We start from the raw sequence: 16,961 nt of genomic DNA on the forward strand, positions 1-16,961 counted from the left end.
AGGGAGGAAAAGATTCCTGGCAGGTTTCATCTGTCCAAGCCAAGAATGGTCCCGTTAGGAGCTTGTAAACCTTTTTCTTTTCAAATACATCTATTTATTTTTTTAACTGCTGGCTGTTGCTCAAAGCAACCCAGGCTGCAAGTCCGTCCCAGTCGGTCGACCTCTTGCTTGTGCCTCATCCTGGCCCAGATTACTCCGGGAAGGTCTTTGGCTTTCCAGCCGTGAAAGCCACTCTCAGTGAGGGCGTGGATGTCTCCCCTTGGCCTGGAGCCTGTGCCGGCAGCGGGTGCTGGGGGGGCTCGGCACGCCGGCGCTGGGAAGACTGGGACAGTGTTTGGGGCCGAGGGCTGCTGAAAGGGCTCAGTGTGTGCTGAGCGTGAGTCACCCGGGCTGGAGGGCAGCTGGGAGCCGGTGAGGAGAGCAGAGGAGGGCTGCCACAGGAGGGGCCAGCTCCCCAGGAAAAGGTGGTGAAATGAATATCATTAGCATGGAGTGGAGGCAGAAGGGCCTGAGAAAGGAGGAAGGCTGGGAGGTGGTGTTTCCAGGGGCAGAGAGATTTGAGGGACCCTCACATCACACCTGGGTCTGTGTAGGATGAGAACAGAATGGAGGCCATGGAGGCTGTGTCTGTCTGCACCCCAGATACCTCACTTAACCTTCATATGGCTTTGGGTGTCAAACAAAGCCTGGGAAACCCTGGAAAGATTTGTGGGGTCCTCAAGACAGGGAGCTGTGTTGTGTCACCCTTCAGTGCCCGAATGCTGGCTTGCAGGGCCGGCGCTCTGTCCTGGCTGGTGCAAAACATCCCTGGAGCTGGCGGTTTTCTTTGGCTCAGTTTGGCTGTGCACTTCCTGGTCTGGCTGATGCACACCCCGGCAGCTGTTGGGCTGTGCCAGCAACTTACACATCTCAGCATCATCTCCTGGTCCCCAGCAATGTCACCTGCTGTGGAAGACCCAGGAGGTGGCTTGTCACATCCTAGAACAGAGGATATTGCTGGTAGCTCTTGGCCTGTGCCAAAGGGAGAGTGGCTTCCTGGTGGTCCCAGAGGCCCTGGCTACATGTGAGATGGGAAGCAGAGAGGGTTTTCTGGTTTAGATTGGCCACAAGCAGGTATGGAAAGGTCTGAGTCCATCTCTAAAGCAAAGAGCTTTGTGCATGGAGGCGCCAGAACCCAGAGGTCCCCCATGATGTGTCTGAGGGTTAGTCATGTCCTACTGTCTTCCAGCAGCATTGTGTGGTCATGCAAGATGCCAGTACACATGCAAGAGAAAAGTAGAGGCTCCATGGGGTCCAGTTTGCCCCTGTCCTCAAGCCCACAGCCACTGGGGACAGTAAGAGGCTAGCACTGGTGCAGGGAGTGTGTGTCCAGAAAGTGCTGCAGTGGTGGTTGATGACGAGAAGCTTTTTAGTAGGGATTTAGCTGACTGAACTGTACGGGAGTTGATCTTTTCTGAAAAGTCATGCTAAGACATTTCTCTCTAGCACAAATAGCCAGAGCCCAAAAGCAGAGGGTTTCACCAGCCAAGCAAACGGACAGGGCAGCTGGTGTCCTGGGCAGCCTGGCAACATTGCTGTACCTCCAGACCTACAGAAAACAGCTCCAGAGGCTGGGAATAATCCTATCAATGTACTGGCTGCCATCCCAGAGCCAGTTTCTCCACCACACCTCTGGTTTGTTGATCTGCGAAGCCCCATTGCTGAAGTCCACAGCCACATGCCTGGTGTTGGCACTGTGAGCTGTTTGTGCCAGGGAGTGTCCCTGCCACCTCTCCCCAAGAACCAATGGGCTTTTCATCTTACTTTTTCCATGCTGCCCAGCTCTCCATCCTTCCCCACCTCTCCTTAACGGTGGGCAGATCCTCAAGGCTTTGGCCCTGAAGGAATGACCTCTTAGGGTGGTGCTTTTCTGTCCCGTTGTCATCAGTGGAAGCAGTAGATGGAAGGAAAGTAAAACATGATGGGGAGCACAGTTTGATGATACAAGTGGGCTGGAAGGACCCAGGAGAGCCATCAGTTTGTCCCTCCACCCTGTTGCAGGAGCCTTTTTCCCATGGTGAGGCAGGGATCAACCCAGCAGCGGTGTCTGGAGCCTCCCTGCTCCAAGACACAAGAAGCGCCGGAGCCACGTAAGAACCATCAGGCCAACAGATGGCACAGGCCTGTGGCTGCGCCTGCTGTGAATCAGGGTGGAAGTTGGATCCATGCATTAACTCACTGGCCATCTCAGCCCACAGCGTAGCATGACTTCACTGTCGGGTGAACATCCCACCATGGAAACCAAACCTCAGGAATGCGTCTGGGTGTGCTGACTCTCTTCTCCTCTCCAGAGGGCTCTTATGGCTCAAATACTCCCAGGCTAGCAAATTGCTGTTGTCACCTCTCCCACCAGCTGCCTGAGCTGGGCTGGAGAGCGATGCCCATACAAGGGTCATCCTCTGTGCCAGGCAGGTACCTGCCCAGGGGTGGCACCGTGGGTGCTGCCCTCCCTTCTCGTGCATATGGAAGCAGGGAGCTTTACCATGGCTTCAATCCAGTAGCCCCAGCCAAAGAGGGGAAATCTGTACTCTGCATGCCCTTTCTCCCTGTCCTCCCTCTCTTGCTGGAGACATATCCACCAGTAGCTGTAGCAGCCCAGGTTTTGGAGGTGAGCAGCAGCAGAATGATGATTAATGACGAGCAGAGCCACAGAGCCAGGGATGTCTGAGTTGCCTCTGCCTCCCTCCTAAACGCATTTGGCCAAAAAAGGCTACTGTGAGCATTTCTGCATCTGCCAGCCTGGGAGGGGACCCGGCTGGAGCTCAGGGTCTCAGCAGGCATGTGCCGTGCTGGGACTGTATGTTTTTCCACTTGGGCTGGAGAGGGGCTGTGGGCAGGCAGCTGCTGGGCTCAGGTGACTCCTGAGCCGCCCTTTCCATCTGACTCATCAGAGACGTTGTGAGTGCTCTCCTGCCCATGGAAAACACGTTGCCTTGCAGCTCAAGGCCTCTGGGTCTGTGCCAGTCTCCAGGCAAGCAGAGCTTCCCAGGGCTGCAAGAGCAGAGTGACAGCACCCTCGGCCAAGCCCTTCCCAGGCTGAAGCTGGTAGAGCAGTTCTGTGGGCTGATGCCCAGGCAGGGCTTTACCTTCAGTCTGTGCCCATGGCTGGCTTTGCCTTCAGGTTGTGCCTTTGGCATTGCAAGCCAGTCAGGGTGGCAAGGCTGGGCAGGACAGGCCCACGGTCCCTGCAATGGGCAGGAGCATCTGTGCAGGCAGTGCTTCTGGGTTCAGTGCTGGTGTGACGTTGCTTTCCCAGTACTCCAACCTGGGGTCTTCTCCCTTCTGGTTCCCTCTCCTCCACCTTTGCTCTTTGGGAGAGTCTGGGATGCAAGGGATCCCCTTCAGCAGCATGACGTATCTTTCCCTTCCCAAGGCCAAATGCATGATCATTCTCCACTTTCCTCTCTGGGTCTGAGCAGCATGAGAGTATCTCCCTTCTCAACCCCGCATTCCCATCCCTCTAGGCTTTCTCCATTCTGTGTCCTCACAGGCTTGTTTGTTTCAGTGCCTAGATGCCATCCTGCCACAGGTTCTTGGGACAAACCCAGACTTTGGGACTTTCTGCATGAGGCTGAATTGAGTGATCATCGAGGGGGAAACTGAGGCACGTTGGGGTGAGCACTTCTCACAGGGGCACACTGGGCTGGGAGGGACAAGCCGAGGTCTGTGTCCAGCCACAGAGCTGTTTGCATCATGCCACAGAGGCAGACCCACCAGTGGTCTGCTCCCCCTGTCCTGCTGCCTGAGCTACAGCATTGGGCTCTCCCTGCTCCTTTGGGAAAGAAAATGTTTTCCCTTTCCCCTCCCATCCGTGTTCGCCAGCGTGAGTCTGGTTTCCCCTGCACGCTGCCGCCAAGCGCCTCTGGAACCACTGGAAAATGCATAAAAGGTCTGGGCAAGGCTGCGGTGAGGGTTACTCGCAGTCACAGCTGGATCCAGCTGCTGCTTTAAAGCAACAGCACAGCCACACTGGCCTCCCCAGGAGACCCAGGTGTCCCAGGGATTCAAATCCCAAGGAGAGAAGAGGCAGAATCCCTCCTGGGCAGCAGCCCCAAGGCTGGGGGAGACTTTACACTAAGGAACAGGCAGCCCAAGGAGACAAACCCTTGGGTGGATCCAGCCCCAGGATTTGCTCACCCAGGTTTGCAGAGTGCTTCCCCCTGCCCTGCTCCTGTGGCTCCTGGCACAAAGACCAGGACAGTGCTTCCTTGCCAGCCCTGGCTGCATCCCACCTGGGGGCCCAGCTGCCACAGTATCACCTCCGCCAACACTGTTCCTACAGCCCTGCCTTTCCCAAGCCTGTGGCACTCAGGTCTCACTGTTGCTATGGGGTCTGTGTCCCTCCCACAAGCACTGTGCTCTCTGCCCAGAGGCAGGTTGTGGCTGCAAAGGGCAGCAGCAGCTTGGGGACCCCCGAGCAGGGGGGGCTGTCCCAGCCATCATTCTGCAAAGCAACTTCCACTCCTCCCCTGTTTGAGGAAGAAATCATGCAAATCCCACAGTGTTTGATTCCAAGCAGGGCAGCAGGTTGTTTATTTCAGCTGTGGCTCCAGGCTGCTTCAGCAGCCTCCAGTGTTCCAGTGTGTGAGCTGCCGAGGCCGGTGGAGCGGGACAGAACAGCTGGCTTTGGGAAGGCAGAAAACCTGCTCCTGCATCTGCCTGGGAGCTAGCACAGCCCCACTCTGTCAGAAGCACTGGGGTGGAAACAGTCATGGGCCACTGGGGGTTAATGAGTAAAATAACTCACCCCACTCAGATCTGGTTTATGGCCCTGTTAAAATGGGCAAGCAGAGGGAGCTTTCTGTGGGGGTAGTTGTCTTTCCTGGTGTCCCACGTCAGGCCTGAGCTGTACATGACGTCTTCTCCAGCTTCCAAAACTCAGCAAAAATCAGGTTAATCATTAATCCTGACTGCCCAGGGGACTTTCCCTGGGACAGAGGCAGTGGCAGTCCCTGGTCACAGCACCACATCCCACGTGAGAGCTGCGGTGATGGGCGAGTCTCCCAGGGTTGCTCTTTACCACAGCATCATGAAAGGTGCTTAGAAGACTTGGAAGGAGAAAGGAACATTCCTTGTTCTATCACACCCAGGATGTTTGCTCCTGAGTGCGTGTGAAGCCTTGATGTGGTGTGAGTCTGGCTCAGCTAAACAAATAGCAGCCGTGGCCTCCCTCCCTGCTCCAGGATATGCCACAGGTGAGTGGTTTAATGAAGAAAACCCTAAATATGTGACCACCCTGTGTGGCCGCTCTCGGGTCAGGCTGAGCCCCTGGTCCTGCTCCAGGCACTCAGAAGTTTGGGAAGGAGAGAGCTGGTTTATGTGTCTCTTCAGGTTGCAGGGCAACGAGACCTTGGCCTGTGTGGGAAACCCAGCCCAGGGATCACAGCATTGGCACAAATGGCCAGGAGGTGTGAGAGTTGCTGGGAGAATAAATGAGAGGTTTTTCTGTATATGTATAATTTTCTGGAATTAAATCAGAAAACACCACACGAAAACCCCCTATATCAAAGAAACCAGGGCAACTTTTCCCAGTGGAACAAACCCCAAACCATCAGTGGGAAAACACTGGCTGGGTCAACCTGCCACTGGCCAGTCTTCTGGGATCACATAAACTTCCTTAAAAAAGCTCACTTCTTCCTTTGTACTTACATTGTAAAAAAAATCTACTTCAGGTCCACATTAAAATTAAGGGAGGATTCTTGAAACAAAAAAAAACCAATGTGGTTCACTCTGAGAACATCTAGATGAGCTACTTAGGCATTGTCCTTGCCCTTTCCCTTTGCCCAGATGATGCCCCATGCCCCTGTTTGATGCAGCTCCAAAGCCTCATGACCCCACAGGTTGCTTGTCTCCACCTCCAGTGGTGACACTGAGGGGATGATATTCGGGCAAGAGGTGAGTGTGTGGTGCTGGTACTGGCTGTCTCCAAATGGGTTCTGGGAGTCATCAGCAGGAGCTGGTGTCACCCTGCTCTGTGCATTGCCTTCCCTTCTACATCCCCGTACAATGCAATGGCAACGTGTCCAAGTGTTATTTCTCACAGGTTCCCTGCCAGCTCTCCCAGGGCTGCAGTGGCTCAGCACACCTCAGACATCACCGGTGTTTTGCAAGGCAAAGGAGCCTTTCTTTGCCAGAGCAGCACCTGCCACACAAGAATATTTATCCGGAATCCCTCAGCACTGCCAACAGTGCCAAACAGGCACCCAGTGCCTGCAAATTTCAGTCTAATGGCTTAGACCTAAGAAATACGGGTGATGTATCCTGCAGCACAGGAGGACAGGGCTGGAGATCCAGCTGCTTTGCTGAAGGCAGAGCCAGGCAGGAATGGCAGGGATCTGCTGGTTGCTGGGTCTGCTGGGGTGAACGAAACAATTCAGGCTTCTCTTTTTCATGTTTCATTCTTAGCAGAGTGGTAGTAGTGTCTGCTTGGGTAAAACCTGTTTTTGCTGGGTGCCAGCAAGAGGCAAAGAGAAGGTGTGTGAAGAAGACCTTTTAAAGGAAATCTGCTTTCAGTTAGATTTTTATCCTTCTTGCTGCCACCTTTCTGTTTTCCCAGGGTGAATCTGGAGAGCATGAAAACTTGGGTTCATCTTAAACTTTCCTATGTAATTATGAAAAAAAATCATAAAAAATCCTTCTTTATCTTCAGGTTCATCCTTGAAACAGGAGATAGTGGTGTCAGGGGTGCCCAGGACAGTGCTTGTTTCTGGCATCAGTAGTCCCAGACCTGACAGATTTTGTTTTTAATGAACGTGAGAGGTAAAGTTTTGTGTAGCCATCACAGCCCAGGCCTGTGGTGGCATGTGCACCTTTCCCACACAGAGGCAGGTGGGAGTGGGGCCTCTCTGTCCAGAGAGGGTTATTTGAGCTGAAGCCTGCACAGCAGCAGAGAATCACCTGGGAAGTCTGTGCTTGCAGCCCTGCCACTTTCCTGCGCGGAGGCAGCAGTCGGAGAGGTGGGAGGCTGGGAGCATGGCTGGCACAGCTCCCTGCTGCGGGCTGCCAGGAGCCCTCCTCACCCCACAGCAGTGCCACTTCCGTGCTGCAGCAACACAGCCCTCGGGCACACTGCACCACAGGCTGGTCTGATGTGCAGATATTGGGGATCCAGAGAGCCCCAGGAGACTGTCACATGGCCACAGCAGCTGCGTGTCTCCCGGGAGCACCACAGCCCCTCCAGGGATGTGTTTTGGGATTTACTGCAGGCTCCCCATGGTGGATGCTGCTGTTCCTGTCGCCATCATGGCCCCAGGACATGTTGCAAGGAGAAGGTGGTGGCTGCAGCCTCGAAGCTTTGCTGTTCACTCCCCTTTGTGCCTATTTGGGCAAGGGAGGTTTGCCAGTGGGAAACCTCCACTGTGAGCCCCTCTTTGCAGATTGTGGTGAATTCCCACCATGGCCTGGTGTGCACCTTTGATCATTGTGCTACAGGGATGAGATGGGTCCTTCTCACACCCCGTTCTGATCAAGCTGGTGGTCAGTTAATCTCACAGTCATGATTTTCTCCTCTTCATGAGTGCTGCAAATACTGACTTTCCTATGAGCACTGGGAATCAAGGGAGGAATTAGGGAAGGCATAGGACTTTTGATCTTGATAAGGTCATGGGATGCTGTAGAGCTGGTGAAGCCTGTTTGGACCATGTTTCCCGGGGAGCTTTCCCAGCCCCCCCAACCTGGACACAGAGCTGCAGGGCATCTGGGAAAGTGATAAGCTGAGATAAGGAGAGAGAAACAGATCTGGAGAAAGCAATGCAATTTTCCTCCCCAAACTGAGCTGGACTTGGGATTTTCTTGGTGCAGAGCCAAATGCTCTTTGAGTAGCAGTGGTTGTGTGGGTCCCACTGCATTTCCAGCCTTGGAAGAGAAGAACCTTTCCCATGAGAAGCTCAGTGTGTCTGGGGAGCTGTGAGAGCTGCAGGAGACTGTGACCCTCATCACTCGTGAAAAATGCAGAGAGAATGTTTAAAAAGGCACTGAGATATGTCTGCTGGATAGGGAAGGAAATATTCTAAGGGATTTCCTGCAGGCTTCCCATCGTGGCTTCATGGTGGACATGAGCAGCTGGTGGGAGTGGGAGGGTGACAAAAAAGGGAGATATCAGAAATTACAGGGATCAATTTATATGGCTGAAAAAGACCTTCAACTGAAATGCTACATTTAGGATGAAAGGAAAGTCATAAATCTGCTTCTCAAAGGGTAACCGTGAGTATCGGGATCCCTCTCCCGTAACTGGGCTCCTTTGCTTTAAAGGCTCTGGAGCAGAGCTGTCGAACTCCAGAGAGGGCACTGTGCCCGGGGGGCTGGGCTGAGACTCCCCACTAGCTCCCAGCTCCTGATGGATGTCCCATCAGCAACGGGGAAGGTCCCCAGGGCAACGTGTGGGGTGTCACCCTTGAACACCTTCCCCGGCCAGCACTGGGGAGGTGTCTGCCTGCTGGTGCCACAGGGGCGGGGGGAGGAGGACAGAGGGGCAGGGCAAGAGTTAACCTACCTGCTCTGCCATCCCTCTTGGCTCCACCTCGGAGAGCAAGGGGAGGGAAAAGGGAAAAAGTAGGAGAAAAAAAAAAGAAGAGGAGGAGGAAGAGGGCAGAGAAGCGCCCGGACCGCGGGCAGCCCGGCCAGCAGCGGAGCGGCCGTCCCGTCCCACTCCCAGCATGTTCCAGTGGTGAGTGATCTCCGGCTAGCGAGAAGCCCGAGCCCTGCTCCTGCCCCGCTCCAGCACGGACTGAGCCCCCGTGTCCCCTGCTCCGCCGTCCCGCGGAGTGTCCTCCACTCCCGCCGCCCGCCACCGCCGTCCCGGCGCTGCGTCCTGCCCGGAGCCGCGGAATTGCCATGTCCCCTCCCCACCGGCTCCCTCTCAAGGGTCGCTCCGGTCCCCTCCCCACTGAGTCGCTCTCGAGGGGCGCCCCGGGGGTGGCTGGCTGGGAAAGGGCAGCTTTGGTGGGGAGAGTGGGCATGGTGAAGCGACTAAGGACAGCGTTTATCCTTTGTCCCCTGGTCGTCTGTCCCCATCCCAAGAGCGACCCTGCCCCCTCCCCAGCTCTGCGAGGGCTCTCAGGCAGAGCGTCCCGGGCTGCGGCACCCCGGGGAAGGCTCTCCGGGCTCCCTGCGCAAATCTCTCTGCATCCCGGGGCACCGGAGCTCCGGCCCGCCGGGAGCCGGGGCAGGGGCACCGGGCAGAGGCTGCCTGTTGTCCCCCATCCCTGGGGATGCCTTTCCCTGCGAAGGGCTGGTTTGTGTAGTGGGGCCGGGGAGAGAGAGGCCGCCAGCTGTGTCCCGTGGGGTCCCTGTCGCACCGTAGCGCCAGCCTTGGGGCTGATACCCTCGGCGGAGGGAACACACGGGACTTCGGCTCTTGTCTCCAAACCTGCATTTGTACTGCTTTCTGCTTAAACCAGACGGCTTTTATAAGGAGGGGACATGGCTCCGGGCACCCCAGGGATGTGGAGAACCGCCGGGAACTGGAATCCTACTTGGTGTTTTCTGCCCAGCATCTGTCCCTAGATAAGCTCCCTTCTCCCAGTCCGTGGCACTGCCAACAGACAGGGCTCTATACTGGCCGTGCCTCCTGTGACTGGGTCCAACTGAGGGGCCAGAAAAAAAAAACCAACCAAAGAAATAGATAGTGCTGGCGGATCAAAGAGATTTTCACGCGAATCTAAAGTGAGATGGGATAGTGTTAGAGAGTCCCAGTCTCCGGGGCCTGGTCTGCCCTCCATCATCAACACCTGAAAGGGAAACTGCCCAGCTATTTTTTGGGATTTATGTTTAACTGCCGGGTGGTGCAACCACCTCACACGAAGCGTTTTGGAGATTTCCTGGTACATAAAAAGGAAGGACCGAGCTGGGACCCTTTCAACGCTGTCTCGGTGGCACCAACATCAGTAGCTGGGGCAGTCAGTCCTGGCTGGCACAGATGGAAACCCTCGGCGTGGCTGCCACCCTCGGGCCCTTCAGCCCTGGGTGTCCCCAACTCCTGGGCATGCTGTTGGGGGCTGTGCCCCAAAGCAGGGTCCTGCGGCTCGGCAGGGTGACTCCTCTGTGATGGCAGCAAACCCAAAGCACCCCCTTCGCCAGTGCGGTGGTTCTTGGCTTCTCCAGAAAGCAGGACCTGATTTCTCCCCTTCTTGAAGTACTTCCCAGCTGAGGAGACCGCAGAGCAGAAAGACTGACAATCAGAAAAATGGGCATATAATTCTCACTCTTTTGTCCCTCAAATCCTTGTTTTGATGTGGGAATCTCCTGCTGTTGTTGCTCAGGGTCCCCCTAATCCCTGTGGCTTTCCTGCCAGTGCAGGGACAGGATTTCTGTGGGGCAGAGATGGCCATGGGGCTCCCTTTTCCTGCTGGACCTGGTGGTACCCCGTGGTTTGCAGTCAGACATGTAGAAAGAAATCCCAAGCAGGTTCTTGTAACAAAGCAGGAATTGCACATTGCACTGGTGAGAGTGGTGAAACGGTGCTAACTGATGGAACGAAGAATTAAGTTTCTGTGCTGTTGTGCAACACCTCACTGATACACCGAGATGTACCCAGCCCACCCGACTCTCTGCCTCTTACTAAACGCCAGAGTTCCCCCCTCAGCCCCGGCTCAGTGTCTTATGTCTGGACCCAAGAAGGGTAACCGAGGTGAGTGGATCCATGTGCCTCCTCTCCATTAGGCAGAGTCTGCAAAGGCTGGGACCCATCTGTGCAGGTTAGTGACAGTCCTACCTCTGCAAACTTTTAAAATTTATATCAGTAATTCCCTGCCTTTGGATTCTGGGAAACCTCTGGCCATCCTTCAGACTGGGTATTTTATCACTTGCTGCCCTGGGGGTGGCAAGAAGCCCAAGAATGGGATGGGACAGGATAGGGTAGGATGGGAATAAGGCTGGGTTGTCAGGATGGAATTGATGTAAATGGGGTTACTATGAAGGAGTGACTGGGGTTATGTTTGTGGCAGTGCTGGGTATTGATGAGAGGTTTTAAACATTGCTTGGCTGTGTTTGGAGTAAACTTGTACTGGAACTGAATGGTTTCTAATAATAAGCTCAAAGCTGTGTGGACAGGGCTGCAGAGGGTTAAGGAAATGGTGAGATCTAATCAGAACTGCTCCCTCATCAGTCTCAGATGAGTGGCCCCATATAAAACTGGATGGGAATATCTACCCATTTACCCGTAATTACTTATTTCCACACTCGCTCTCACAGTCCACACTAGTGATCACAGTTTTCCCACGACAACGTGGAACTCAAAAGCTCCTGAAAGCTCCCGCTTCTTATGTGGGATTCCTGCATTTCAGGATGTCCAGAGTCCCCAAGCACAATGCTGTGCCCTGCCCTGGGGAGCCTGAAAGGTTATGGGGTGTCCCACCCAGCAGGTGCTTTGCTGCAGCCTGTGGCCCAAAGCCCCAGCATCTTCCTGGCAGTGCTGATCACAATCTGGCCCCTGGGTCCAGGAAAGTTTCATGGTTTTTTTGTACTTTTAGCTGCCTAGAAAATAGTTGGGTTAAATGTTTCCAACTTGAGCCCCAAGCTCTTTCTCTGTGTTATCCCAAAGTGAAGGTGCCATCTGCCTGTGAGAGATGATTTTGGATCTTTCTGGCTCTGACGGGAATGGGAGGCTGAGGGCTGTCCCCTGATGGTGTCACGCAGGCTGGGACATACTTCTGTCACCAAGAGAACAGGCACAGGGGAGTCACGAGACTAGTGCCACATCTGTCTCCTTCAGCTCCCCAGCCAAGCTCCCTTTCATCCACAGGAAAAGGGTGTAGAGGCTGCCAAGCACTTCAGTTTGGAGCAGAAAGAGATGGGGCTGCCCTCGGGAAGCTGTCAGGAGTGAACACCAGGAGCTCAGCTGCCATCCCCCCATGCTCTGTGCTCATTTGGCTCAAGGCAGCTGGAACAAGTAGGACTGTGGTGGGAGGGAATTGGTGCAGCTGTGCCAGCTGTGGAGGGCAGCTAAGCACTTTGGAGCAGCATGGTGCAGATGGGCTGAGAGGGCAGTTCCTCTCCTTTGCAGCAGTGAGAAGAAGAGAAACTCACTTTTAGCTGTGTGGAAAAGCAAGTTGGTGGCATTTGTCCATCAGTAATCTCTGAGTGTAGCCTTCCCACTGTCCCAAGGATCTCTGGAGGATCCTGCTCAATCCCCTGGTGAGCTCCATCCAGGATTTGTCCCATGAGCCAGTAGCTTCCCTGGGAGATAAGTCTGCAGTGGGGGAGAGCAGCAGGATGGCCCTGAAAGGGGCTGGGTTTGATCCCCCCACACCCTGGACATGCAGACACCTGTTTTGCTGCAGGCTGGAAAAATCTGCCCCTTAGTCTGCCCTGTGTCCATCACTCCTTATCACCACAAAGGAAACAATGGGACTCTAGAGCTGGCCAAAATGCCCAACAGCACCCCAAGAAATACTGGTTCCAGAGGTGGTTGCAGTGTTAGGGATGTCTTTTCCCCACTGAACCTTGAAGTTTGACTCAAATCACTTCTTTTTTGTCCTGATGTGCCATTTTCAAATGAAACAGCAGTGCTGGTTTCATCTTGTCTCTTGTGGTCTTCCCTGCTCTGGTTTCTCAGTGTTGTGTAACCTCTGTTGACAGTCTAGGGCCATAGGCAGTATGTGTGCATTGGAGCTAATGCTTCTGTGGAAAAGATAATTCCCTTCTGCTCGTCCTAAACTGCAATATTCAGGTGGCTGAAACAGAGGTTTCCCTTGGGATTTTCCTCCAAAACAGCTGCCTTGACGAAACTCTCACCCTGACTTCATCTTTCTCTCAGCCCATTTTTTTCTTTCCCATGAAACCTTCCCAGATAACATTGCAGTCACCTCCCACATGCCTTTTGCCTGTCCCTGCAGTTAAACGTGGCCCCAGAGCCACCCCACGTGTGGGATGCAGGTGGGAAAAGCATGTGTGGAGGTGTCCCACAGCTCTTCCCATGAGGCTTCTGCTCATCAAAAGGTGAGGGGACACATACCAGCAGGTGCTTTTGCAGACAAGCCTCTTTCAGCCTGTAGTTTTCTCTTTTTAACCCCCCCATCTTGTCCCTTTAGGAGGAAGACCATCTACAAAACCATTTGTCTCTCCTTCTTGCTGGTCATCACGGTGACAGTTCTGCAGCGGGGAATGGCCCCCAACCAGTTCATGCAGGGCCAGGGTCAGCAGCAGAAAGATCTGCCCCCTCCAGAGCCCCTGAAAACGCAGAAGAGGGACAACGCCTTTTCCATCACCAGCACCTTCTGGAAGACCAAGAAGGAGAAAGCTCTTGTGAAGGAGGAGAGCGTGACAGCAAAGCAAACAAAATCCTGGGATGTCACCACTACCAACTGCTCAGCCAACCAGAACTTCAGCAAGGTGGACTGGTTCAAAGGGCTGGAGCCCAACTTCCAGCAGTTCCTGCTCTATCGGCACTGCCGCTACTTCCCCATGCTGATCAACCACCCGGAGAAGTGCAGTGGGGAAGTTTACCTGCTCATCGTGGTCAAGTCCATCATCACACAGCACGACCGTCGCGAGGTCATCCGGAGGACCTGGGGCCAGGAGAAGGAGGTGGAGGGCAAGAGGATTAGGACGCTGTTCTTGCTGGGCACGGCCTCCAAGGAGGAGGAGAGAGCCAACTACCAGAAACTGCTGGATTATGAGAACCACATCTATGGGGACATCTTGCAGTGGGATTTCCTGGACAGCTTCTTCAACCTCACCCTCAAAGAGGTCCATTTCCTGAAGTGGTTCGACATCTACTGTGACAACGTCCACTTCATCTTCAAAGGTGATGATGATGTGTTTGTGAGTCCCAGCAACATCCTGGAGTTCCTGGAGGACAAGAAGGAGGGAGAGGACCTCTTTGTGGGGGATGTCCTCCACAAGGCCAGGCCGATACGTAAGAAGGAGAACAAGTACTACATCCCCAGTGCCCTCTACAACAAAAACATTTATCCACCCTATGCAGGGGGTGGGGGCTTCATCATGGATGGACCCCTGGCCAAGAAGCTGCACAAGACCTCAGAGATGCTGGAGCTGTACCCCATTGATGATGTCTTCCTAGGGATGTGCTTGGAAGTCCTCAAAGTATCACCTGTTCCGCACGAGGGCTTCAAAACTTTTGGCATTGTGAAGAACAAGAACAGCAAGATGAATAAGGAGCCATGTTTTTTCCGGAGCATGTTGGTGGTTCATAAACTGCTGCCTCCGGAATTGCTCCAAATGTGGGACTTGGTCCACAGTAACTTGACATGCTCAAGAAAACTCAATGTCCTTTAGCTCAGTCTCTCTGGAGAGCTGGGACTGGAGGGGCTGGGACAACTGATCCCTGCTCCAGGGTGGGGTGAGCCTCTGCTGGTGGCATGTAAGTCCTTCAGGGGCATCTGCCTCCAGGGCAAGGAGGGCAGAGACACTGCGCTCGCGGGCAGGGTTTGTGATAGTGTTTGTTCCTGTACTGTATTGTGGTTCACTTATCTCCAGCTGGGTTGGGGGTTGCTGAAAAAGAAGAGAAAAAAATAACACGACAAATCTAGCACAAAATGAAGAGAGAGAGAGAGGGCACAGGGATTTGTGCTTTAGGTGCCTCTGTCACAGGAGCATGATGAGTGACAGAATCTGGGAGGCAGGGAGGGATGTGGCACAGGCATTTTTTGGAGGTGTGCAGGTCTGGCTATCTAGGGAAGCTGTTCCAAGGGAGTTCAGCTGATTACAAGTGCATCAACACCCCCATGACTCAAAAATCAAATGTTATCTCAAATTTCTCCGCCATGCAAGGTTTTGGTGACACTGACTCTGTGCACGTTGGGTTGACCCCCACCAAAGCCCTCTCTGTGTCCCTGTATGCAGCTGGGAAAAGGGGCTCTTCTCGGAGGCTGGCCCTCAGCAGCTCTGAGCCCCATTGGGATCTCAGCCTGGCAGGCAGGGGACTGGGGTCTTTGTTCCTGTAAGAGGGTCCCAAGGCAATGGTGGCTCCCAGTCCCTTTGTGGCCTCACTGTGCATGCCCTCAGAGGAATGCACCTAGATGGAATTCCTCAGGGATTTGTTCCTCCTGGCAGGAAAGAGAAGAGACTAGGCAGACTGACCTTGTCTGCAGCCAAGGAAGCTGCAGAGAAACTTGGTGGCCGCCAGCTGGAATGGCCCAGGGGTTTGTCACACCTGGGACCTCAGCCGGGGTGCAGGCAACCTGGGGGCTTCCTCTGGGCAGACACTCTCCTTGCAGCAGGGCTACCCTGGTGGGCTTCCTCAGAGGGGACAGTAACCCCCAAAGATCCTATGCACAGCTGCTTTGGGCTTAGCCTTGGTTTGGCAGCAATCAGAGTGGATTGGAGAGTGCTGGTCCTGCCCCAGCGCAAGGAGCAGGGTCCAGGGACAAAGTCAAGGAAGGCTTCACACTATGTCTGCTCCTCTCAGGGTTGTTGCAGTGTTTATTCTACAGAATGAGACACAGGAGCATGACAGAGAGTGGTATCACGAGATGTGGCCCTTTTTTGTGGCTGGAAGGGACACAAGCTCCTAAGAGAAGCTGTGGGCCAGTTACTGTCATGGAAACCTCCCAACACAGAGACATGTGGCCATGCAAGAGCCACGGATGTTCTCCAGCCACTGACTGCAGGTGTGAGAAAAGCCACACACATGCACAGGCACTGCTGTGCCAGCTCCCAGGCACAGGCTCTGCACACACAGATGTCCCCATGTGTAGGACTTGCACACCCAGGTGTCCCTGCAGGGAGGACGGCACAAGCCACATCCATGGCACTGATCATGCACAGCAAAATGCAGGCACAGGTGCACTCTCTCCCTCTCTGGTGCCAGACATTGAAAGGAAAATCTTTTGACTACCTCAAAGGTCCCCCTGTGCAGTGCCTTTTTTTTCTTTCCTTAATGTGTTTTGGAAATGGGCCTGTTTCATTTACTCCAAGTCTGTATGTTCCTCAGGTTAGAAAACAAATTAAAAAAGAGCATAAACCAGTCAAAAAAGGCACCCTCACACCAAGCCAGTCTCAGCAAATGCCCTATGTCTGCTCTCACTAGATGCACATTTGAAGAGGAAGAAAAAGAGTCAGCACTCCCCAGGGCTTGGCTGGCAGTGATACTGTGAAAGTTGATGTACGATGCACCCACCCTGTCCCTGGGGCAAGGGCCAGCGGCACAGGGCAGAGCCCTGAGGGCGTTTTTGGTGCCCACTGAGCTTAGGCAGCACACAGCACTCTTCTCCTTTCCCCTCTCCTCCCTCCTTCCAATGGGAGTGAGTTCAGAAATAATTTTCAAATTAATACCTCCATAATTTGCACCAGGTACAGTACTTTGGGCTGTATATTTATCCTGAATGGAGGGGTGGCTCTCGCTCTCCGTAGTGGTGTGTACGGCGAGCCAGGGCCGCATGCAGACATCTCTTCAGTGTTGTTCTCACCTGGTGGGACCTATGCAGAGAAATCTTGTAGATTTTGGTGAATAATCTAGTTTCTAAATAAAGGTTAAAAGAAGAAAAAAATCCTACAAGTCCTCAGATTGTGTCATCACTAGCGGTTTCTGCTGGGAACAAAACTGGCAATGGGCTACAGTGGCAGAACTACTGCTTGGACTGGACAGCTGGGGACTGACTGTAGCTGCCCTGTTCCAGTTTGGCAGTTTCCTTGTGGATCCTGGCATGGAGTTTACAAAGTTGGCAGGTATTTTGTCTCTTCCATGCACTCCTCCACCTCCATTTCAAACCCAGCTAAACTTCAGATCCTCCTGGTGCCCTGGAGTGTGGAGCTTCTCCTCTTGACCTGTGGCAAGGGCCACTTTTCAGCAGGGTTGGAAACTCACCTTGTGCTGAAGGAGATGGACACCTCCTGTCCCCACCACCCACCCCAGGCAGGAGCTTGCTCACTGCCCCAGCCAAAGCTCCACCACAGGATGACACAACCCCTGGCCACAGTGCAGTGGGGCACACATGCCAAGGGTCAGCAGAGGCTCCAGAGCA

General features: G+C 54.0%; 1 protein-coding gene across 2 annotated transcripts; it reads left to right on the forward strand.

Moving 5' to 3' along the window:
* Positions 1 to 8,536: 8,536 nt before the first annotated feature.
* On the forward strand, positions 8,537 to 16,474 carry B3GNT7 (UDP-GlcNAc:betaGal beta-1,3-N-acetylglucosaminyltransferase 7). 2 transcript variants are annotated; one of them, XM_071566751.1, is made up of 2 exons: positions 8,537 to 8,704; positions 13,068 to 16,474. In XM_071566751.1, the coding sequence occupies exons 1-2, from the start codon at positions 8,694 to 8,696 to the stop codon at positions 14,272 to 14,274; spliced, it is 1,218 nt and encodes a 405-aa protein (XP_071422852.1). In that variant the 5' UTR covers positions 8,537 to 8,693; the 3' UTR covers positions 14,275 to 16,474. The 2 variants fall into 2 exon arrangements, with proteins under 2 accessions (XP_071422852.1, XP_071422855.1); XM_071566754.1 differs by lacking the exon at positions 8,537 to 8,704 and adding an exon at positions 10,067 to 10,666.
* Positions 16,475 to 16,961: the final 487 nt, after the last annotated feature.

This window comes from Pithys albifrons, chromosome 11 (genome assembly GCF_047495875.1).
Source record: "Pithys albifrons albifrons isolate INPA30051 chromosome 11, PitAlb_v1, whole genome shotgun sequence".
Taxonomy (NCBI): Eukaryota; Metazoa; Chordata; class Aves; order Passeriformes; family Thamnophilidae; genus Pithys; species Pithys albifrons.